Source organism: Adiantum capillus-veneris, chromosome 21 (genome assembly GCF_014529385.1).
Source record: "Adiantum capillus-veneris isolate H3 chromosome 21, ASM1452938v2, whole genome shotgun sequence".
Taxonomy (NCBI): domain Eukaryota; kingdom Viridiplantae; phylum Streptophyta; class Polypodiopsida; order Polypodiales; family Pteridaceae; genus Adiantum; species Adiantum capillus-veneris.
In genome coordinates, this window is record NC_140951.1 from 92,524,061 (window position 1) to 92,548,809 (window position 24,749).

At 46.6% G+C, this 24,749-nt stretch overlaps 1 protein-coding gene across 2 annotated transcripts in view; it reads right to left on the bottom strand.

Moving 5' to 3' along the window:
- LOC147431361 (mannosyl-oligosaccharide glucosidase GCS1-like) overlaps window positions 1-24,749 on the bottom strand; it is a 108,297-nt gene that overhangs the window by 46,000 nt on the left and 37,548 nt on the right. For both annotated transcript variants that reach the window (XM_086493964.1, XM_086493965.1), the window contains 3 exons: window positions 7,096-7,182; window positions 6,925-6,993; window positions 6,713-6,809 (listed from right to left, as the gene is read on the bottom strand). In XM_086493964.1, the coding sequence (XP_086350090.1) occupies window positions 6,713-6,809; window positions 6,925-6,993; window positions 7,096-7,182 (253 nt within the window). The remainder of the gene's footprint in view (window positions 1-6,712; window positions 6,810-6,924; window positions 6,994-7,095; window positions 7,183-24,749) is intronic.

Sequence of the window (24,749 nt, forward strand, 5' to 3'; positions counted from 1 at the left end):
CCCAAAACTGCCCATTCAAGGTGCCAGGTGAACCAATTAAAGTGTAAATTCCCAAATTAAAGGCCCCCGCTATAGGGGCTTTTTTCTTGGCTTTTTGGTGCCGTTTGAAGCCTGCAAAGTGGAGTTCTCTAGCAAACTAGCGCCTTGGTAACTTTTGCTTGAAAATGGCCATGGTGATGGCAGTAGAAGTCAGTGTACATGTTCTTTGAAGTGCAATCAAAGCCACAGTTGCCTCCCCTTGCTGTTGTTTCCCCTTCCCCCCTTCTCTTCTCCTGCTTTCATGTTTCCCCTCAGTGCCGGCTGTGTGGAAGTATGTGCCCCCCCGGACCGACGGTGTTTTGAGTGAGAGTGAGATTCAGTGGCTGTGTGTGTGGGTAAGAGTGGAGATGGGCAGTGGTAGCAGGTGTACCTTGTGTGGTGGTTTGTGGAGTGTGTGAGCAGTGGAAATTGAGCAGACGGTGGTCTGCTAGTGTAAAGTGTTTCTTTGGAGGTGTTTTCTGAGAGGATAGGGGTGCTGTGGATACCCTGAGCTATAGAGAGGCCCTTGTGTTTGTGCCGGGCGTGTTCCCCCATTCCCCCTCTCCAACGTCTTGAATGTTATCCTAAATCTGATAGTAACAGTATATGATCAGTAATGGTATTGGAAACCTATTCTTGATGGTGATTTTGTTGAGAGCTCTATATGCATATCCTTCAAAGTCCATCCTTTTGAACAAAAGGGAGAGATAAAACCCTTGTTTAAGTGCTCATTCACTTGACTTATTATCTCCAAAGCCGGGCACTTCCTCGGAACGGAAACGGGAACGGAATGCCATTCCCTTCCCAGGCATAACCGAAACGGCATCCAAGACAGGACCAGACTGGCCAAGTTTGAAACGGGTTGTCCTTCCCATGCTCTCCTACATAAAGAAGGGCTTTAAACCCTCTCTCTCACAATCTCAATCTCAGCCTCACCCTCTCTGACATCGTGCACAGTCTTCAAGTCTGGCCATGTCTTGATAGCTTCGACCTTTGCGGGATCCATTCTAACACCATCCTTTGAGACTATGTGGCCCAGAAAGTGGATCTCTTCGAGGAAGAATTCACTTTTCTTAGGATTGACAAGTAACCTGTGTGACTGCGCAGCTCTTCGAACACAATGGTCAAGTGACGCCTATGCTCCTCTTCATTCTTCGAATACACAATCATGTCATCGAAGAATGTTCCAACAAACTGTTGATGCGAGCGGAAAATCCGGTCCATCATTCTGTTGAACGTGGTAGGAGCATTTGTTAGCCCAAACGGCATCACTAGAAACTCATAAAGACCAAATGTCGTTCTAAACGCAGTCTTGTGCACATCCTCTGGGCTTATACGAATCTGATGGTACCCACTCTTAAGGTCTATCCTGCTGAAAATTGCAGCACCCTCTAAACGATCGAGAATATCATCAATGCGAGGAATAGGAAACCTATTCTTGATGGTATTCTTATTCAACGCACGGTAATCAATACACATGCGCCATGAGCCATCCTTCTTCTGCACTAGGAGCACTGGGGAGCAAAAGGGTGAAGAACTAGGCTGAATCAGCACCTTCTCTAATAACTCCTCAACCTGGCCCATAATCTCTTTCTGCTGTGCCGCACTAACCCTGTAGGGAGGTCTATTTGGTGGGCTACACCCTGGCATCAAATCTATCCGATGGTCCTCAGGTCTCTCTGGCGGCAATTGCGACGGTAATGAATCAGAAAAACAGTCACTAAACTTTTGCAAAAATGCTGACCTTTCTTTATCTAACACAGATAAATTTGACTGATCACTATCTGAGACATCTCGTGCAAAAATCAAGTACACAGAAAGATGATTCTTTATTACAGAAGTGATAGCAGAAGCAAATACAATAGGGACTGACTCTCCTTTAAGCTTAACATCCAAGATGTGAGTTTTGCCCCTATGCTGTACAGTGATCTTTTTGTTGTAGGCATCCAAGACTCCATGCACTCGGAACATCCACGGGATCCCCAACAAGGCGTCACAACCTTCCAGCGGCATGATGTAAAACTCTTCAGTGTCCACATACGACTGAATATGCAAACGCAGTTTTCCAATGATGGGAGTAACACACTTTGAGTGGCCAGGACATGCCAACCCTGCCTCTGCGGTGTACCCCATCTCTTCAGCTCTGATGCCCAGCTTCATAGCTAACTCTGGTGAGATAAAGTTGGCTATGGCACCTCGATCAAAGAATATGAGTGCCATCTGATCCCTAACTTTACCCCATGCCCTGCATAACTCACTGGCATCTGTGTTGGGCCTGTCACCCACCATGTCTGGCACTAAACCTGCCGTGGGTTTAGGCTTCTTGCCTTTCTGGTCTTCTTTATCCTCTGAGTCAGCTGGCCTTTTCCTTTGTGGACAATTGATAGAAATATGACCAGGCTACTCGCATATAAAGCATTTGTTCTCAGCCATTAGGACCTTCTTTTCCTCGAGCGACTTGGGCACAAAAGGCTTCCTTTTCTGTTTCTTTGCCTGCGCTCCACAAGTCCCAGCTGAATCCTTCTCCTTGGTGGCATGTTCTGACCCCTGTGACGCATCAGGAGCCGTTTTCACAAAGGGCTTCTTCGCTGAATTTTTCTTTTGCTTCCCTCCTTTATCACTGCTCGGGAATCCACTCTCCTCTCCTTTCAACAGGGCAAGACCACTGTTCGCAACTTCCATAAGCTAAGTAAGGGTAGCCACTCTGTTCTTTGTACAGTAATCACGAAGGCCTTTAGGCAGCCCACAACAGTACTTCTCTATCTGCTCTGTCAATGGCACAAATCTCTAGGAGGTCACTGAGAGTAATGCTTTACAAAACCTCTTATTGTACTCCAGCAAGCTCTTGCAAGAAGCTGTCGTAAGCTGGTGCCAATCTGTCAGGATATCGGCTTCAAATTCATTTGATAGCCAAGCAAATGCAAACATTTGCTTGAAGTAAACCCAAGTGGCGGGTGCATGTCCTTGCATTAACAATGTCGTCCACCATGTAAGCGCATTGTCCTTTAAGAAAGTGGCAGCTTTCCTAACCTTCGAGGCCTCTGTAAAATTCCCTCCCGCATAAGCTGTATCAAACTGCTGGAGGAAAGTGAGTGCCTTTGTCTTATCCTCGAAACCACTGAAGGTACTGAACTTTACCGTTGCACCACCTTCTTTGTAAGCCTTCGGCTTCTCTAGTGCCCCCAAGTTGTCATACGGGATAGTCTGCAACATGGGCACTGTACTAGGCATGATCGGCACGCCTTGGCCATTCACATTTTGCGTCAGAGGTGCCGATATCTGGTTGCTGTCCAGAAAAACCAGCCATGCCAAAATGACCCTGTGGCACCCCAAAATGACCCTAGTTGCAGTGGAAACCTTGCTGCATGCCGATACTACCATACATGGGGTTTCGCATGATGCCTTGCATACCCCCGAACAGTGTTCCTGGCATGTACGGCTGACTTCCAGACGCATAACCAGCCATACTTTGGAACACTGATCCACCCCCGAAATACCCAAGATGTACCGTGGGTGGTGGAAAAACTGAGTGCATAGCCTGGTATCCAGCTCCCTGTCCATTCAAGACAGCATGCTGGCTCTGAAAGGTGGCAGGCTGAACTAGCATAACCTGTGGAATAGGCGTTCTAGCCACCTGTTCAAGCACGGGAGGAACCTGCTTTGGAGCCCCCGACTCCGCAACATGCGAGTGTTTCCTTTCCTCCTGCGCCTCATGAAGTACCTGGGCTTGAGCTTCAACAAGCTCCGTACGCGGCGTAGGTTGCCTATTTTGCTATTGCACTGGTGGCGCTTGCAAGAATTCCATAAACCTCGGATTCTGCACCAGCTGCGAAAAGACATTCACCGCGGCAACTAACTGAGTCTTAAACGCATCATCCTCAAGTTGCCCTGTCATAAAGCCCTGTACTACTGGAGGAACATTCACGTTGACAGGAGGTACAGACTGACGTGGCCGTGAGCTCTCGCCAACCCTCTTCCATAATTCCCTTCCCCTTGTCGGCCATAGTGTAATCCCCGTATTCTTGCACTGTGTGTCTTTACCCTGAACAATCCAGGCTCACTCTTTGAGGAAAAAGTGATTGATATCCTGGCAATGGAACCATGAAACCGGCCCGAAATTCTTTACTTTATACACACACACAGAGCACTTTGCAAAGGAGACCTGTAACGGGAATTAACACTTAAACACACACACGGCTCAGAAGCTAGAATGCTCCGAGCAGACGCCGACAACCTGTAGGCCCCAAAATTGGTGCCCCTTTCAGTATTTCTTTATTCTTTAGGAGGGTAAATTACAAGGTAAGGTCCTGAGAATCCTTCACATGTATCCACCTAGATACGATTTGATTTGGCCAAATTTCGGCAACATAACAGCCCCAAAACTTGCACGAAACCAATTCCCGTGCTGGAACTCGCTTGCACTGTCGTATACCCTCTGATTCCTGTCCAAAAACAGTAAATTCAGCACACTGTATTTACTGGATTTTGCCCTGTTTTCAGCCCCAAACAGTCCCCTAACTGTCCTCTGCCAGTGGGGCACGATTCCCAATGGTCCTGGAGTCCGTATGGCTGAAAAACAGTGAATTTACAGCACATACACAGCGCTGATTTTGCACCTGTACGGTGAGGTTATGACCCTCACCAGTGCCTGCTTTGGAGCAGCAGTTAGCTACCCCTGTTCCTGCTCAAGGAGGCTCTTGCCTCAGCACAAAAGCATGAACCCACACAACTGTACATCAATCAAATGAGGAGCCCTCTTGTGGGGCATCACATAACTGCACGTAGGGGAGAGAGAGAGCAGTGTGTAGTGTGCAGGGCATCACTCCTAGCACCACACTGTACATGAGAGGGAAAGGAAGCACTCCATAGCTCTTAACCTGTGACAGGTTGCAAATGAGGCCTCTCCCAGCATAAAAATCAGCGCCCATTTTTCTGCAGGAGGAAAGTTCACGAAAATGTGACACTTGGCGCATTTTCAAGCATTTTCCCGTTTCGGGTTTGCCGCTTAAAAATATCCTGACCGGTTGCCCAGTTGACTTCGCGGCAGAGTTATAAAATGTTCCCCTAGTCATACCGGAGGTAATGACGCGAACACATTTCACGGCCCAAAATAGCAGTTCCCTAAATTTTAGGAGATGCTTCCGTTGGGCTGCCACTGGTCTTCTGACCATCTATCCTCATTGGGACCGCATCCAAAAGTGCAATGTGGCCCAAATGTCGGATACTTTTTGTTGGTAGTCCCACCTTGACTTTACACCTTAATTGAGTTCACTTCCTAGTATCCACCAACTTGCTAAGTGCGACGGGGGGACCTATATGATCTTGCTCTGAGCCTAGACATCCTCTTACCATACGAATTCCAGTGCCGACCACTTCCCATCTGCGGGTGAATCTACCGTTCACATTGGGCATACAATGTCCGACCGTTTGCTACTTCAACAAGAGGGTCTTAAACAAATAAAATAAACCCCATTGGAAAGAAACCAACAACCAAGGTTAGCAGTTGCCATATCTCTGTGACATGGTTAATAACTGCCACGTCCTCGTGACACTTTCCCTCAGACCTCAAGGCTCCAAGCCTTCATTGAAGTTCAAGTCTCAAGGCTCAAGCTCCATCCCTCCCTCAAGGCTCATAGCTCCATCTGGCATCCCTCCCGCCACCAAAGCCTTATCCATATATGGTCCCATCTCCTTAGGCTTCATTTCCAACTTTGCCACCCATCTTTGGGGAATAGTTTGTCTTGGCACCGTTGTCGAAGAAGACCAAGGCCACTTGGGCCCTCACTTTACCCCACACTTTGCCGAGCTCTGTAGACTCGCTATCCTACATCTCTAAAATGATCCGACACAAGTCTTGCATTTGTCTTTGCTTTCTTAGCATTCCTCCCCTTGGCAGCTTTTGAAGTCTATGCTTTGTTCTCCTCCTTCTCAGACATTTCGCCAAAATATGGCCCTTTTCCTCGACGTGTGACACTTACTCTATTTGTTACATTCCAACTTCTACTCGGATGAAATATGTGGCTATGCAATCTTTTGACCAAATTTATTTTCATTAAACCCTTGTTCTTCTTCGTGCCTTTCTTCTGGTCCTTGTCTTGCAACTTCTCATCTGAATCTTCATTCTCGAATGTCAACCCCCTGTGAGTAAAGTATATCCATCATGTGCATGCCCTATATGATACCTCTTCAACTCAATAGGTGCATGGTATCTCTCCATCTGCTCATTGAGATCAGCAATCCAAAAAGATCCACCGGTGGAGGTGTCCAAAAAAATTTGATCATATGATAAAGGTATCATTCTTCTTGCACCATGGGTGGTTCCCAACAGTCAAGATGTCTGCTTCATACAATGGTGTCAACCATAGGGAAGCAAACAAATATTTGACTCCCACCGTAGGCTTTTGGTGCTTGTGCTGGAAGATGCTTTTGAACTTTGGAGGCTTCGCTGAAGTTGCCCCACAAAGGCAGTATCAAACTGTTGTATAAAAGCGAGTGCTTTCTTCCCATCTCTGAGCTCAGAGAAAGTATCAAGCTTGGCATTTTGGCCTCCCTCTTCAACTCAATAGCCCGCAACAGTATCTCTCGATCTGTTCATCGAGATTGATAATCTGAAAAGAACCCACCAGTAGAAAAGTGCCCCAAAAAATTTGATTCTATGAACCTATGGGAAACTAACACTTGGATTTTAACTAACCTGAAAGCTGCTCTACACGAGCCTCAGTTGCACTTGTATCACTACCACCATCTGATACGTACACGAACTCAACTTCAAAAGGCACTTTCCCATCAACCTGCAAATGAAAACTTATGGAGTCAGCTTTACACAATTTATACGTTCAGAAACACGCATCAGTGACATCTCCAAGGAAAGAAATTAATGTTTAACAAGAGTAGTTGAATAACAACTTGAAATATTGCAAGATTCGAAAAACTTTGCATGCTGTCTGGCAGCTGTAGCCGTCCAGTCCTCCTGGCCTACGACAGTCATAAATCGTATCAACAATAGTTTTATGGTCAACAAATATGCAGAAACTAAACAAAAACGAATACTGCACTAAAGAAATCCTGATGACTAACCTGAGATTGCAAAACGTGTGACACCAGGGTTGTAATGTTGTGGAAATGTTCTGTCGAATAACCCACGTAATGTATACCTTCTTTAGCCTGCAAAGGAGTCAATATTCCTGTGAAAGTCCAAAAGACATCTTTCTTGTGTTGCCATCAATTTGGCATGAAGTAGCCAAATTACTAGAAAACTAAAAGCCTTATGTATGAAGCTCGGGTACAAGGAAGACGAGGAGCTACCCTTCTCCAAAGCTTGGAGAACCGGCAAAGACCTACAGAAAAGAGCCCTCATCCTCCAATTCCCCTCCGAGAAATCCCGAACCTCATTCATCCGAAAGAGGGTCATCTTGAGAGGCCTAGAAGGCCCACCTATCTACCTTGACGACGACCTCACAAAGATGCAACAAGACCACCGCCGTGCATGCATGCCTAGAGTCAAAAAAAGCTCGCAAGGGAAGGGAGAAGGCGGTATACCGTAATGGTAGGGTCATCATCGATGGCAAGACCATCGCATAGGGACTCGCGGTGTAACAAACTGCTGACGTGTCAAGAATGGAAACCCTAAATTTCTGCCAGAAACCCTAACTGCTGAAACCCTAATTCTGGAAACCCTAACCCTCAAACTGCAGAAAACCTGACCCTAACCCCAAGGGCTGCGTGGCAGATTTCCAAAAATTGTGCTGGCATGATGACGTGGCAGGCTGTACGGATTTCCGCGTTTTGCACTGGCTGATGACGTGGCAGGCTGTACGGATTTCCGTGATTTACGCTGGCAGCTTTTTGGCTTTGCTTTTTGACCAGAAGCTTTTAAGTTTGAAGGTTTTTTTACTGTAAACTGTTTTTTAGGCCAAGGGCCTTTTAAATATGAGGTTAGGGCTCATTCTCTGGCATGCTTCCTGGAGAAGGTGCAGAGTCTGGAGTACCGGCTTGTACTGTGTTGATGCAATATAAAGAAATACCGAAAGGGGCGCCAAGGTTTGGGGCCAATACTCTCTGGGGTGGAATTCCGCCATGCTCTGACCCGTTTCTCAAAAGCAATGCCATGTAAATGTTGATGTCTATAGCTACCAAGCCACACACTCCAAGTACTTGGCAAGCTTTCAAGAAAACAAAATTTGTCCAAAGTTATATGGTTTTTGACATCTTCCAGTGCAACTTCTGGCAGAGTGGGGTATCCTGAAATGCTTGCTATGGAAACCCTAGCAGATTATAACTTGAAATTTCTTGACATCTCTAAGTAGATGTCTCTTCACGAGCAGATGACCTTGGAAGTTCGGTGTGATTGCTATCTCTTGGGACTACCATCGCCGCCAAAGAAACACTATCTGTCCAAGAGCTGATGGACCATGCTGTGCTCAGCTACGACCTCATGGAAGGAACCTAACCCTAATTTTTGGTGCAGGTTTCAAGATGGAAAGTCAATCGACTTTTCGAGCTCGACTGATGTCGAGATTGCTTTTTAAGTTTGAGTTCTCTTTGATCTTGTTTGGTGATCCTGTTTGGAATTTGTTTCAAATGGATGGTATCTGTTTTGAACCTGTTTTGGTGCCGATTTGAATTGTTTGACTCTGGTTTGATACTGGTTTCAATGATTGGTGATTTTACTCCCGGCTGGAGAAGTGAGAAATACTGTTTTGGTATTGTTTGGACCTCGAAACGACGCAGGCCGATGCCTGGGGAGTGTTTCGTTGTATGTTTGAAAACCTCGGAACGACGTAGGCCGATGCCTGGGGAGCGTTCCATTGTATGCTAGAAAACCTCCGAACGACGCAGGCCGATGCCTCGGGAGCGTTTGATTGTATGCTTGAACCTCCGAGCGACGCAAATTGCGGTCTAGGGAGCATTTGGTTGTACAGTCCTCTGAGCTCATGGCTCGGACCTTTTTAGGTTATTTGCGGGGGGAGTGACGAGCTAGTCGTTGAGTAGCTTCATACCGCAGACTGTTTGTCTCGGGGGAGTCCTCAACGGCGCTATTTGTTGTGTCTTGTAACATGCATATGTAAGCATTTATGTTGCATTGTGATGTGCCTATTACTGAATATTCCTAATTGGATGAGATTGCCTGGGTAGTAATTTTAGTGCATCAAGACACCCGTGGAAGATCAGTACGATCTGGGTGTGATGGCTAATTTTACTACGCCGGAATATCAAGAGTTCCGATCTAGACGAAAGGAGAAGCTAACTCCTTGATCAAAAGAGCAGAAAGGAGAAGCTAACTCCTTGATCAAAACAGCCGAAAGGAGAAGCTAACTCCTTGATCAAAAGAGTTAAAAGGAGAAGCTAACTCCTTAATAAAAAGAGCAAATTGATTGTCCCTCGGAATGACCCTAGGAAATTTTAGAGCTAACTTGAGTTGTTTTGCAGATATGCTGTAGTCGAGGACGATTACTCTCTTTCAAGAAGGGGACATGTAACAAACTGCTGACATGTCAAAGCCTAAAGAATGGAAACCCTAATTTCTGCCAGAAACCCTAACTGTTGAAACCCTAATTCTGGAAACTGCAGAAACCCTAACCCTAACCCTAAGGGCAGCGTGGCAGATGTCCGAAAATTGCGCTGACATGATGACGTGGCAGGCTGTACAGATTTTCGTGATTTATGCTGACAGCTTTTTAGCTTTGCTTTTGGAACAGAAGCTTTTAAGTTTAAAGGGTTTTTACTGTAAACTGTTTTTTAGGCCAAGGGCCTTTAAATATGAGGTTCGGGCTCATTCTCTGGCATGCTTCCTGGAGAAGGTGCAGAGTCTGGAGTACCGGCTTGTATTGTGTTGATGGAATATAAAGAAATACCGAAAGGGGCGCCAAGGTTTGGGGCCAATACTCTTTGGGGTGGAATTCCGCCACTCCATGTCGCGTGTCGTCTCTCTCTCTCTTTCAGTTCAGTTGTTATTGAAGTGCTAAAAGTCTGTTCAGTCTGTTCTTTTCTATTGGCACGTGGTTTCCGCCTTGTGACACGCGGCCTATGAGACACATGAGGAGATCCACATTGCGGTCTGGAACTGCAACGGGGGTCTATGGACACCCCCAGAGAGACTTGAGGAGGTGATGAGAGGAAGGACCTCATTCTCCTAGCAGAGACACATGAGAGCCCAGAACGGAGTTTACTGAGGATCCACAGATTTCAATAAGAGTCCTCACATCGAGACGAGTACTTGCCAGCACATACACGAGGGTCAAGTGGGGTGGCTATACTCTTTAGACAGAGACTCCAGAGCGGGATACAGATAGTGGCACGGGACCAACAGGCCCGCTACCTTTGGATTTGCTTCGAACTATCACGAGAGAGGATCATTTACATTGCCCTCTGCTACTTCCCCCCCTCAGGCTCCAGATTCTCTACTGTAGAGATGGAGAGGCACAGGGAGGACAGACAATCCCCATACGCGTGCCTATCAGATGAGATCATGGAGTACTCTACATCGGGGGACGTTTTCTTAATGGGAGACTTCAATGCCAGGACAGGTTGCGACTAGTGCGAGACATACGACATAGAGGACCCTGTGGCACTGCACACCACACGGGAGGAAACTACCATGAGACATTCAGCAGACACAGCCCGCATCACACACTACGGCCACCACTTGCTCAGATTAGGCTCTCAACACCGTCTCGTTATTTATAACGGGATGGCCCAGTGGCCCACTTCAGGAGGGCTGACGTGCATACCACATGGAGTTACAGCCGGGGTGGGGGGGGAGTACCATGGATTACATCATGGGATCCAACGATGCCACCTACCTACTAAGCTCTTTTACCATCCCGCCCATACCCATCAGAGCCGATCACATATATCTAGCACTCTCCCTCATTAGAAACAACACACCCTCCACACCCACGAAACACCCCCCACACCACGATTCACTTCACTCATGAGCTAGCCCCCCTATACTTGGCAGAGGTCGAAAAGGGACTCCCTACCCGTGCTCACCTACCACATCACATTCGTCCTTCAGACATCGACCATTAGCTCTTTCCCGTACACCTCCCACACATGCCGCCACCCCCCCCCCCACCCCCCCCCCCGGGACTATGCCACAGAACAGCTAGTACGATGATGAATGAGAGACCTTTGCCGCCAGTTGCGTGCGCAACAAACCCTCAAGACGATCGTTGACCGAGAGCCAGGCCACAGATGAAGATACTCACACGTTGAAAGCGGCGAGCTTTTGAGGAGGCTCAGGAGCTAGAGCTATACCGCCTATTCATGAGCATGGATAGTGCCACAGCATGGCGCGCCCTTCGAGAGCCGCGACCGCATACCCCTATTGAGGATCCACAGACATGGCACGAGAAACTCTATGAAGTACCAAACCAACCTCTGATTCCACAACCCTCTAATCCCATGAACTCCTCTTTCTTCACAGCACAGATGATCAAGAAGGCCATCCAACGTCTACAACACCATCGGTCTTTATATCACTCAGGATTACAGAGCGATAGGTGAGCACCTCATCTACAGTGCCGCCACTATAGCCCCGTTGATTCCACATGCATTCAATTGGGCTGTAGGGGAGGGCTTCCTAGAGGAGTGGACTCGGCACACCATCGTGCCAATCCACAAATCTGGGGACACCTTGGACCCAGGGAGTTACAGGACTATCATGATTGGCTATACAATGGCCAAATTCTATGAGGCAGTTCTTGAGGCTGAGCTTAGTTCATACAGGGAGACTAAGGGCCTACGGGCTCTTGGCCAGGTAAGGTTCAGACGGACATTCTCCACCATCGACCACATCTTCGTTCTGCGCTGCCTCATTGACGAGGCAAAGGTGCGAAAGAAGAAGCTTTACTGCTCCTTTGTGGATTTCCATGAAGCGTTTGACACAGTCACACGGGAGAGGCTCTTTCGATGGCTTCAAAGTTTGGGGATACCCTCAGGGTTGAAATGGGCCATCTATGCTCTCTATGAGAGAGTGATTGGGAAAGTTCGTTGCCCAAGCAATCTGTCAGAGTCTATTGTTGTCACGTGACATCCAACCCTATGTGTCCGTGGACAAGCTACTTCGATAACAAGGGTTCTGTCAGTCCAGTCAGTCTAGATTAGAAGTGTTCTGGCACTTTTGTGAGTCTGTTCGCAGACCGTGCATGACCAAGCACTTAGTGTAGATGCATATGCTCTGGTTGCACATAGCATGATCATAAGCATTCCCATCAGAATCCTTCAGGGGAATTTTCCAGTGCATTTTGAAACCGGCCCGTAGGGCGGTAGGCATTGGCTTTCACCCGAAATCCTTTACTTTAAGCACACACAAACACAGAGCACTTGCAAAGGAGACCTGTAACGGGAATTAACACTTAATCACACACACGGCTCGGAAGCTAGAATGCTCCGAGCAGACGCCGACAACCTGTAGGCCCCAAAATTGGCGCCCCTTTCGGTATTTCTTTATTCTTTAGGAGGGTAAAGTACAAAGAAGAGTCCTGGGAATCCTTTGACTGTATCCCACTAGATACCGCCTGTTTTGGCCAAATTTCGGCAGCATAACAACCCCAAAACTTGCGCGAAACCAATTCCCCTGCTGGAACTCGCTTCTACTGGCGTATACCCTCTGATTCCTGTCCAAAAACAGTAAATTCAGCACACTGTATTTACTGGTTTTTGCCCTGTTTTCAGCCCCAAACAGTCCCCTAACTGTCCTCTACCAGTGGGGAACGATTCCCAATGGTCCTGGCGTCTGTATGGCTGAAAAACAGTAAAATTACAGCGGATACACAGCACTGATTTTGCACTTGTACGGTGAGGTTATGACGCTCACCAGTGCCTGCTTTGGAGCAACAGCTAGCTACCCCTGTTCCTGCTCAAGGAGGCTCTTGCCTCGGCACAAAAGCATGAACCCACACAACTGTACATCAGTCAAATGAGTGGCCCTCTTGTGGGGCATCACATAACTGCACGTAGGGGAGAGAGAGAGCAGTGTGTAGTGTGCAGGGCATCACTCCTAGCACCACACTGTACATGAGGGGAAAGGAAGCACTCCATAGCTCTTAACCTGTGACAGGTTCTCAATGAAGCATCCTCCCAGCATAAATCGAGCGCCCATTTTTCTGGAAGAGGCAAGTCCCTGAAAATGTGACACTTGGCGCATTTACAAGCATTTTCCCGTTTCGGGTTCGCCACTTAAAAATTTCCCAACCGACGCATCAGTTGACTTCGCGGCAGTTATAAAATGTTCCCCTAGTCATACCGGAGGTAATGACGCTAACACATTTCACGGCCCAAAATAGCAGTTCCCTAAATTTTAGGAGATGCTTCCGTTGGGCTCCCACTGGTCTTCTGACCATCTATCCTCATTGGAACCGCATCCAAAAGTGCAATGTGGCCCAAATGTCGGATACTTTTTGTTGGTAGTCCCACCTTGACTTTACGCCTTAATTGAGTTCACTTCCTAGTATCCACCAACTTGCTAAGTGCGACGGGGGGACCTATATGATCTTGCTCTAAGCCTAGACATCCTCTTACCATACGAATTCCAGTGCCGACCACTTCCCGTCTGCGGGTGAATCTACCGTTCACATTGGCCATACAATGTCCAACGGTTTGCTACTTCAAAAAGAGGGTCTCAAAACAAATAAATAAACCCCATTGGAAAGAAACCAACAACCAAGGTTAGCAGTTGCCACATCTCTGTGACATGGTTAATAACTGCCACGTCCTCGTGACATACCCCTCTCTTGAAATCGCAAACGTCCTCGATTGCATACCATAAATACACGCCACTGATGATCTTGTGCTATCAACACTCTTTTATCATCGCATGTATCCGCAAGAAAGGTCGTAACATACATAGATACAAATGACTTAATGAGGCCTTCATACTTTTGCCATTTTCATCTATGGCATTGAATTCATATGTACATTTGATGTACTAGCTCTATCATTACCCCTCCTTTGCACACGTTGGGTTGGGGCATAAGTAGGCTGTAACCCAAAGGCTTCAAGGTAAAGCTGCAATACATTTGGTGACTCTGACAGTTCATGCTCTTCCATCCACTTTGCATCCATAGGCGGATAGTTCTTGAACTTCACCAAATAGCGTCTTGCAACTTGTCCTTTAACTTTTCTGTCCTTATGTGCCAAAACTTGCTCAGGTACCAGGATCTCATCAAGTTCCTCAACTTCTGGCTGATCCTCTTCTGGCACATCACCCACGAAGGGTCTTAGAAGTCTCACGTGAAACGCATTATGAATCTTCCACGCATCAGGCACTTTCAGCCTGTAAGCCACATCGCTAATCTTGTCAAGCACTTCAAAAGGCCCATAGTAACGCATGCTGAGCTTAGGAAACAGCCGTTCCTTGCCCTTCATCTTCTTTAACCTTGCCTTTTCGAACCTTAGCAGAACCCAATCACCAGGTGATAACAACAATTCACGACGGTGACAATCAGCAGCCTTTTTCTGCTTTGCCTGAGTCTTCTCCAAGGCAACTTTAATCTTCTTATACATCTCATCCATGTTCTCAACATATCGATCTGCCTCAAAGATCTTGTCCTTTGTATGCAAAATGGGAGGAACCTTTTTGCCGCCTTCAACAATCTCAAAAGGTGCTTTGCCAGTAGACGAATGCACCGTATTATTGTACGCATACTCAAGCATAGGCAAATACTGTTCCCACTTGCCCTTATTATCTGACACGTAGCATTTCAGCAGATCTAAGACATTAGAATTAGCCTCTTCTGACTGTCCATCAGTTTGTGGATGAAACGAAGACGAGAACTTAGAGCGTAGTACCCATGTTTTCAAACAATCCTCTCCATAACAAACTGGTCATGCGAGGATCACGATCACTGATAATCGATTGTGGCATACCATGGTACTTAAACACATCGTACATGAACAAGCGTGCCATCTGATCAGATTTTATCTTCTTCCTGACAGGGATAAAATGGGCCTGCTTGCTGAACCTGCAGATAATGGTCCATATACCATCATTCCCTGTTGGCGTTCTTGGAAGATCAAAGATAAAGTCCATAGCAATGCTTTCCCATGGCTTATCCGGAATCGGCAATGGTTGTAACAACCCTGGTGCCTTTTGGCTGTCAAACTTGACCTTTTGGCAAACTATGCATGCTCGCACAAAGGCATCCACATCTCTCCTCAAGGTAGGCCAATAGAAGAATGTCTCTACCACCTTAACTGTTGCATCAATGCCACGATGCCCTGCATACGGTGGGACATGACTCTCTTCCATGACCTTATGTCGCAGTGGCCTAGTGACACGAAGTCTACCATGCATCATCATAAAACCATCTCTGAGGAGGTCGTGCTCGTGATGTTGCCCCTCTTGTAACTGTTCAAAGATCCTTGCAAAATCTTCATCAGCAGTATATTGTTCCTTCATGTCATCTAACTCGTGAGAATAAGGAATTGACACAGCTGAAATTTGTGGCTTTCTTGATAACGCATCAGCCACAACATTCTTCTTGCCTTCCACATGCATAATTTGGAAGTGGAACATGGAAAGAATGTTTGCCCATCGCATATGCTTTTCGGATAACTTTCACTGTGTCAAGAAGTATCGCAAGGTCTGATGATCTGTTTGGACAACAAAATCAGCAGCTAAGAGGTAGTGCTTCCAGCTAGAAAGCGCATGAATCACGGCCAAGAGCTCTTTCTCATAGACTTGCATAGTCCTCTCTGGCCCTTGCAAAATTCGGCTTTCATAAGCTACTACCCGTCCGTCTTGCATTAGCACTGCTCCGATGCTACTGCCACACACGTCACACTGGACCACAAATGACTTCCTAAGATCTGGCAAAACAATAACTGGATCTGAAGTCAACTTTTCCTTTAAGAGACTAAAAGCTGAAATCTCTTTTTGGGTCCATCTGAAAGTGACCTCTATCTTTTGCAATGCGTGAAGAGGCGATGCTATCTCTGCAAAATTTCTGATAAACCTTCTATAGTAGGAACTCGATCCCAAGAAGCTTCTGACATCGTGCACAGTCTTCAAGTCTGGCCATGTCTTGATAGCTTCAACCTTTGCGGGATCCATTCTAACACCATCCTTTGAGACTATGTGGCCCAGAAAGTGGATCTCTTCGACGAAGAATTCACTTTTCTTAGGATTGACAAGTAACCTGTGATTGCACAGCTCTTCGAACAAAATGGTCAAGTGACGCCTATGCTCCTCTTCATTCTTCGAATACACTATCATGTCATCGAAGAACGTTCCAACAAACTGTTGATGCGAGAAAAAAATCCGGTACATCATTAGAAGTGATAGCAGAAGCAGATACAATAGGGACTGACGCTCCTTTAAGCTTTACATCCAAGATGTGAGTTTTACCCCTATGTTGTACAGTGATCTTTTTGTTGTAGGCATCCAAGACTCCATGCACTCGGAACATCCACGGGATCCCCAACAAGGCGTCACAACCTTCCAGCGGCATGATGTAAAATTCTTCAGTGTCCACATACGACTGAATATGCAGACGCAGTTTTCCAATGATGGGAGTAACACACTCTGAGTGGCCGAGACATGCCAACCTTGCCTCTGCTGTGTACCCCATCTCTTCAGCTTTGATGCCCAGCTTCATAGCTAACACTGGTGAGATAAAGTTGGCTTTGGCACCTAGATCAGAGAAGATAAGTGCCGTCTGATCCCTAACTTTACCCCATGCCCTGCATAACTCACTGGCATCTGTGTTGGGCCTGTCACCCACCATGTCTGGCACTAAACCTGCCGTGGGTTTTGGCTTCTTGCCTTTCTGGTCTTCTTTATCCTCTGAGTCAGCTGGCCTTTTCCTTTGTGGACAATTGATAGAAAAGTGACCAGGCTACTCGCATATAAAGCATTTGTTCTCAGCCATTAGGACCTTCTTTTCCTCGAGCGACTTGGGCACAAAAGGCTTCCTTTTCTGTTTCTTTGCCTGCGCTCCAGAAGTCCCGGCTGAATCCTTATCTTTGGCGGCCTTTTCTGACCCCTGTGACGCATCAGGAGCCGTCTTCACAAAAGGCTTCTTCGCTGAATTTTTCTTTTGCTGCCCTCCTTTGTCACTGCTCGGAAATCCATTGTCCTCTCCTTTCAACAAGGCAAGACCAGTGTTCGCAACTTCCATAAGCTGAGTAAGGGTAGCCACTCTGTTCTTTGTACAGTAATCGCGAAGCCCTTTAGGCAGCCCACAACAGTACTTCTCTATCTGCTCTGTCGATGGCACAAATCTGTAGGAGGTCATTGAATAATGCTTTACAAAACCTCCTATTGTACTCCAGCAAGCTCTTGCACGAAGCTGAAGTAAGCTAGTGCCAATCTGTCAGGACAACGGCTTCAAATTCATTTGATAGCCAAGCAGATGCAAACATTTGCTTGAAGTAAACCCAAGTGGCGGGTGCCTGTCCTCGCATTAACAATGTCGTCCACCATGTAAGCGCATTGTCCTTTAAGAAAGTGGCAGCTTTCCTGACCTTCGAGGCCTCTGTAAAATTCCCTCCCGCATAAGCAGTATCAAACTGCTGGAGGAAAGTGAGTGCGTTTTTCTTGTCCTCGAAACCACTGAAGGTACTGAACTTTACCGCTGCACCACCTTCTTTGGAAGCCTTCGGCTTCTCTAGTGCACCCAAATTGTCATACGGAATGGTCTGCAACATGGACACTGTACTAGGCATCATCGGCACGTGTTGGCCATTCACATTTTGCGTCAGAGGTGCGATATTTGGCTGCTGTCCAGAAAAACCAGCCATGCCAAAATGACCCTGTGGCACCCCAAAATGACCCTAGTTGCAGTGGAAACCTTGCTACATGCCGATACTACCATACATGGGGTTTCGCATGATGCCTTGCATACCCCCGAACACTGTTCCTGGCATGTACGCCTGACTTCCAGACGCATAACCAGCCATACTTTGGAACACTGATCCACCCCCGAAATACCCAAGATGTACCGTGGGTGGTGGAAAAACTGAGTGCATAGCCTGGTATCCAGCTCCCTGTCCATTCAAGACAGCATGCTGGCTCTGAAAGGTGGCGGGCTGAACTGGCATAACCTGTGGAATAGGCGTTCTAGCCACCTGTTCAAGCACGGGAGGAACCTGCTTTGGAGCCCCCGACTCCGCAACATGCGAGTGTTCCCTTTCCTCCTGCGCCTCATGAAGTACCTCGGCTTGAGCTTCAACAAGCTCCGTACGAGGCGTAGGTTGCCTATTTTGCTGTTGCACTGGTGGCGCTTGCAAGAATTCCATAAACCTCGGATTCTGCACCAGCTGCGAAAAGACATTCACCGCGGCAACTAACTGAGTCTTAAATGCATCATCCTCAAGTTGCCCTGTCATAAAGCCCTGTACTACTGGAGGGACATTCACGTTGACAGGAGGTACAGACTGACGTGGCCGTGAGCTCTCGCCAACCCTCTTCCATAATTCCCTTCAACTTGTCGGCCATAGTGTAATCCCCGTATTCTTGCACTGTGTGTCTTTACCCTGAACAATCCAGGCTCACTCTTTGAGGAAAAAGTGATTGATATCCTTGCAATGGAACCATGAAACCGGCCCGAAATTCTTTACCCAAAATTCTTTACTTTATACACACACACAGAGCACTTTGCAAAGGAGACCTGTAACGGGAATTAACACTTAAACACACACACGGCTCGGAAGCTAGAATGCTCCGAGCAGACGCCGACAACCTGTAGGCCCCAAAATTGACGCCCCTTTCGGTATTTCTTTATTCTTTAGAGGGTAAAGTACAAAGAAGAGTCCTGGGAATCCTTTGACTGTATCCCACTAGATACCGCCTGTTTTGGCCAAATTTCGGCAGCATAACAACCCCAAAACTTGCGCGAAACCAATTCCCCTGCTGGAACTCACTTCTACTGGCGTATACCCTCTGATTCCTATCCAAAAACAGTAAATTCAGCACACTGTATTTACTGGTTTTTGCCCTGTTTTCAGCCCCAAACAGTCCCCTAACTGTCCTCTGCCAGTGGGGCACGATTCCCAATGGTCGTGGCGTCCGTATGGCTGAAAAACAGTAAAATTACAGCACATACACAGCGCTGATTTTGCACCTGTACGGTGAGGTTATGACCCTCACCAGTGCCTGCTTTGGAGCAGCAGCTAGCTACCCCTGTTCCTGCTCAAGGAGGCTCTTGCCTCGGCACAAAAGCATGAACCCACACAACAGTACATCAGTCAAATGAGTAGCCCTCTTGTGGGGCATCACATAATTGCACATAGGGGAGAGAGAGAGCAGTGTGTAGTGTGCAGGGCATAACTCCTAGCACCACACTGTACATGAGAGGGAAAGGAAGCACTCCATAGCTCTTAACCTGTGACAGGTTCTCAATGAAGCATCCTCCCAGCATAAATCGAGCGCCCATTTTTCTGGAAGAGGCAAGTCCCTGAAAATGTGACACTTGGCGCATTTACAAGCATTTTTCCCGTTTCGGGTTCGCCGCTGAAAAATATCCCAACCGACGCGTCAGTTGACTTCGCAGCAGAGTTATAAAATGTTCCCCTAGTCATACCGGAGGTAATGACGCGAACACATTTCACAGCCCAAAATAGCAGTTCCCTAAATTTTAGGAGATGCTTCCGTTGTGCTCCCACTGGTCTTCTGACCATCTATCCTCATTGGGACCGCATCCAAAAGTGCAATGTGGCCCAAATGTCGGATACTTTTTGTTGGTAGTCCTACCGTGACTTTACGCCTTAATTGAGTTCACTTCCTAGTATCCACCAACTTGCTAAGTGCGACGGGGGGACCTATATGATCTTGCTCTGAGCCTAGACAGCCTCTTACCATACGAATTCCAGTGCCGACCACTTCCCGTCTGCGGGTGAATCTACCGTTCACATTGGCCATACAATGTCCGACCGTTTGCTACTTCAAAAAGAGGGTCTCAAAACAAATAAAATAAACCCCATTGGAAAGAAACCAACAACCAAGGTTAACAGTTGCCACATCTCTGTGACATGGTTAATAACTGCCACGTCCTTGTGACACATTTAGCCTTTTTTACCTATTTTTGACATTTTTCATTTATTAATTTAACTTTTGTTGGAAAGTAGGTAGGGCAAATTGGGTAAGATAATATATAAGCAAACCAAGGTTAGCACTATTTGGCAGATGAGCAAGGAGAACACGCGCCTTCGGCGACAGGTTCCCCCTCTCTCTCAACAAGACTCCCTCACCTTGGCGATTTCCCTCAACCAAGCCTAGCGTTTTTTGGTCCTCATCGCCTAGCCTTTCCCCACTTGGCGTTTTCAGCAATCGTCACCCCATGGCAGTCATTTGACATAGCGTTTCCACCAGAAGCTTCATCAAGCCCTAGAGTTTTTCATCCCAGCAAGGATCGCCACAGTTTTCAGCCTTGGCGATTTTTCAGCAGGTTGTTTTCAGCCCCTTTCCATAGCTATTTCAGCCCCACAGTAGCAGCAGATTTTCGGTCATAAAGACCAGCAAAATCAGCGTTTTCCACAGCGTTTTCAGCAGTCGCAGAATTCAGCCAGCAGCGTTTTTTGGACAGCAGATAAAGACCATCAGATTTCAGCCACAACGTCAGTCTCGTCATCCCCGTCGTCGACATCGACCTAGTCTATATTGCATCAGTTTCATGCATACACTTTGTACCAGTTTGTGCAATTGATTGTAGACCACTCTTGCCAACGAGAGTGGGGCCTTCGAAGGAGGGTTTTACAACGTCTCTGGTGTCGTATTTCTCTTCTCTCTCTATCTCTCAGTCTCATACACTTGCACGCACAGTGTCCACTCACTTTGTTCGTGATCATTGCACTCTCTGAAGACGAGCGACCTGGGAGGCCGATCGGGAGGGTCAACGAGCGGCCTTGGAGGCCGAGCGCGAGGCTCAAAGAGAACTCGGCACTCAAGAATTGGTTCGACAAGTTCTTGCATCAAAGTCTGAACCAGCCAAACAGGTTGGTAGTTCCTCAAGTGGCGCAAGCCGTGATGCGGACTCCAACAATCCAATCACAGAGAAGTTGACTTTCAGTAAGTATGATGGTAAGATGGATGCTACGGTTATTCATTCTTGGTTGCATCAATTTAATGTTTATTTTGCGACAACTAAGAAGACAGGGAACAGCAAAGTTTTGATGGCAGCTATGTACCTTGCCGGTGATGCCATTAATTGGTACCACGCATGGCAAGAGGCACAGTTAGCCGCGCACCTAGAGGAAGCCGATGAACTCACGCCCCTTTCCTTCAATTGGGCTGATTTCCAAGACAAGCTCAAGGCGCGGTTTATGCCACCTCAGTACCTAACACGATTGAAGGACCATTGGCGCGCTCTCAAGCAAAATGGTATGCCGGTTATGTCTTTCTCTAATCGTGTTTTGCAGCTCGGCACTCAATTCCGCAAATCGGATGCGGAGCGCAAGGAGGCATTCCTTTATGGATTGGACAAGTATATCAAGTATGATGTGGAGGTACTTGATCCAATCGATCTCAACAAGGCGGTAGCGATTGCTCTCGCACACGAGATGAAGCACAACAAGAGAAAGCCTAAGGAAAACAAGACCTCTCAAGGAACCCCTCAGAATTCTCAGAACCCGCAAAATGGTAAGAACAGTAAGAATGGTAACTCTTCTAGCCCTTCTTCCTCTAATTCCTCGGAAAAGAACTCTAACAATGAATCTAAGCGTAAAGCTAAAGCACCTGCAAAACCTAAGCTAACCCCCGATGAAAAAGCTGCACAAGGAATTATAGGAGGATACATCACGGCTGAAGAACAAGTGATTTATGCTAAGGAAGGTAGATGTTATCAATGTCACGTCAAGGGTCACATTAAGAAGGCTTGTCCTAAGACAGCCCCACCTAAAGAACCAAAGGCACCCACAGCAACCACAAGCACTATAGTGAACCAAGTTGAATCTTCTCATGACTCTGACACACACATTCATGAGTCTCTCATGAAGTGTTATGGTCATGTAAAGGGTCAACGTTTTATCATATTGTTTGATCCAGGCAGTATGCATGATGTGATTAGCCCCTCTCTTGTTGAGAGAGCCCGCCTAGAGGTTAGTAAGAAATCTCCTCTAGAAGTTTCTGGCTTCGCTCCTGGTATGGACTCTCTCATCACGAAAGAGTGCCTTGAGCATTAAATGGTTTCGTGAGCTTAACCCTCTCATTGATTGGGAGGCTAACACTCTCACTTTGCACGCCAAAATTGACTCCCCCCTCATCATTCTTACTGAGGAGAGCTTGCATTCTTTGCCTCTCATCTCTATTGTACAGGTAAAGCGTGAATAACGACGAGGAGCACAAGCGGCATTCATCTATGCTGCTCCAGTTTCCCAGAGCATTCTGGCTCCAACTAAGTATTCTGATTTGTTTACCAAGTTTAAGCATCTCTTTTTGCAGGATGTCTTCCACCCCGTCTCCCACCCGAGCGGCCGGAGGACCATCGCATCAAGCTTATGGAGGGGGCACAGCCTGTCAGTAAGGCTCCCTATCGTTTGAACAAGACACAAGAGGAAGAGTTAGAGCGACAACTCATGGAGTTGGTGGCTAGAGGATTCATACGTACTTGTGTAAGTCCTTTTGCTGCTCTTATTTTGTTTATTAGCAAGAAAGATGGTTCGTCTCGTTTGTGTATTGATTACAGGGCATTAAACAAGATCACCGTCAAAAACAAGTTTCCGATGCCTCGCATTGAGTATATCCTAAATAGGCACAATGGGGCAAAGGTTTTCAGCAAGGTCGATCTCAAGAGTGGATACCATCAGGTAAGGGTATTCAAAGGCGACATCTTCAAGACCACTTTTCGCACCGAGCGAGGGCAATGGGAGTATATTGTTATGCCTTTTAAATTGAGAGGTGTTGTGGGTACATTTAATCGTCTCATGATAGGTCGTTTCGGCGATATGGTCGATGTATGTGTGTTCATCTTTTTGGATGATATTCTCATTTTTTTTGCATCGTGGGAACAACATGAAAGAGATGTCGAAAGGGTACTAACCCGTTTGGATGAGTGTCAGTTGTACATTGCAGCTAAGAAGTCTGAATTTTTTCTTACTGAAGTCACTTATCTAGGTTATATCATTTCTGCAGAAGGCGTTAAGCTAGATCTCGCGAAGGTGGAACAGGTTCGTAATTGGGATTTGCCCAAAACTGCATATGACGTGCGTTCTTTTCTTCGTTTATGTCAAGCGTATAGTTCGCACATAGAGAATTTTGCACGTATTGCTGCACCTATGACTGATGTTTTGAAAGGGGTAAAGACTCGCCGTCAGCGCGTAGACTTGCCCGAAGCAGCCATTGAGGTTTTCGCAGCTCTCAAGGTTGCGGTGACAGAAGCACCGTGTCTTATCCTTGCCTCTTGGGATGATCCCTTTGAGGTATGGATGGATGCGAGCAATGTCGCCATCGGCCCTGTGCTTCAGCAGCATGGTCGTCTTGTAGCTTTCCTTAGCCAGAAGCTCAATAGTGCAAAAAAGAATTATTCAGTTTATGGTAAAGAACTTTTGTCTGTCATTCACTCTCTTAAGCATTGGAAGCATTTTCTTTATGGTAGAGAGTTTACAGTTCGCACAGATCATCAAGCCCTCAAGTGGCTCCAGTCTATGCCTAGTGCACATTGAAGTGATCGCCAAGCACGGTGGTCACAATTTTTTGAGCAATTTGGAGGTTTGATTGAGTATGTGCCTGGAAAAGCTAACCCTGTTGTGCAGATGCGTTGAGTCGCAAAGGACAGATTTTGGCTCTTGAGTCAAGATCCACATTTTCTATTCAGGGTGAGTCTTTTGACAGCATGAAGAATCAGTATGCGGATTCCGAGTTTGGTAAGCATTGGTTGCAAGCTCTTGCTTCCCAAGGGCCAAGCAACTATCTCATTCGTGATGGTTTGTTGTATTTTCGTCAACGATTATGTGTGTTGCTCTCTCTCAGGCCAACCATATTGCATGATGCACATGATTCTCTCACGGGTGGGCACAGCGGAATGAACACCACTTTGGAAAAAATTGAAAGATTCTTTTATTGGCCTAAAATGCGAAAAGATGTGTTTCGTTATGTCACACAGTGCACTATATGTCAAAAAGTAAAAGCTCCTCGGGGTAAGCAGCAAGGCCTCTTGCTTCAAGATCTTTCCATGGATTTTGTGACTAACCTACCACCAAGTTTGCATTCAAGTAACACTCAATGTTTGACAGTTGTTGATCGTTTCAGCAAGTTTTGCATGTTGATTTCTTGTAAAGCCACAGTCACGGCACAAGATGTAGCACGCTTGTTCATTAAGCATTGGTACCCCCTCTCTGGTTTGCCAAAATCCATTGTTTCAGATAGGGATGTTAAGTTCACGTCCAATTTTAGGCGCGCACTCTTTTGAAAATTTTTGGCCCTAAGTTGAATTTTTCATCGGCTTTTCATCCACAGTCAGATGGTCAAACAGAAGTTTACAATCAATTGGCTTTTGATATTTTAAAGTCATATGTGCATGATCAGTAGCCTCAGTGGTAGCTCTATCTCCCATTGGTTCAGGCTATTTTGAATGACTTCTTTTCTTCTGCTATTGGTCGAACTCCGTATAAGACAGCTTTTGGTTGTCCGTTCCAGTCACTTTTGACTCGCTCGGTCAATCAAATGCCTGATGCCAATGCTGAAAGTCGGTCATTGGATGAGATTTCTAAGAGTGTGAAGCTTCGGTTAAGCAAGGCTCAGGAATCTTATTCACAGTAGGCTAATAAGCATTGTCAGGATGTTTCGATCAAGG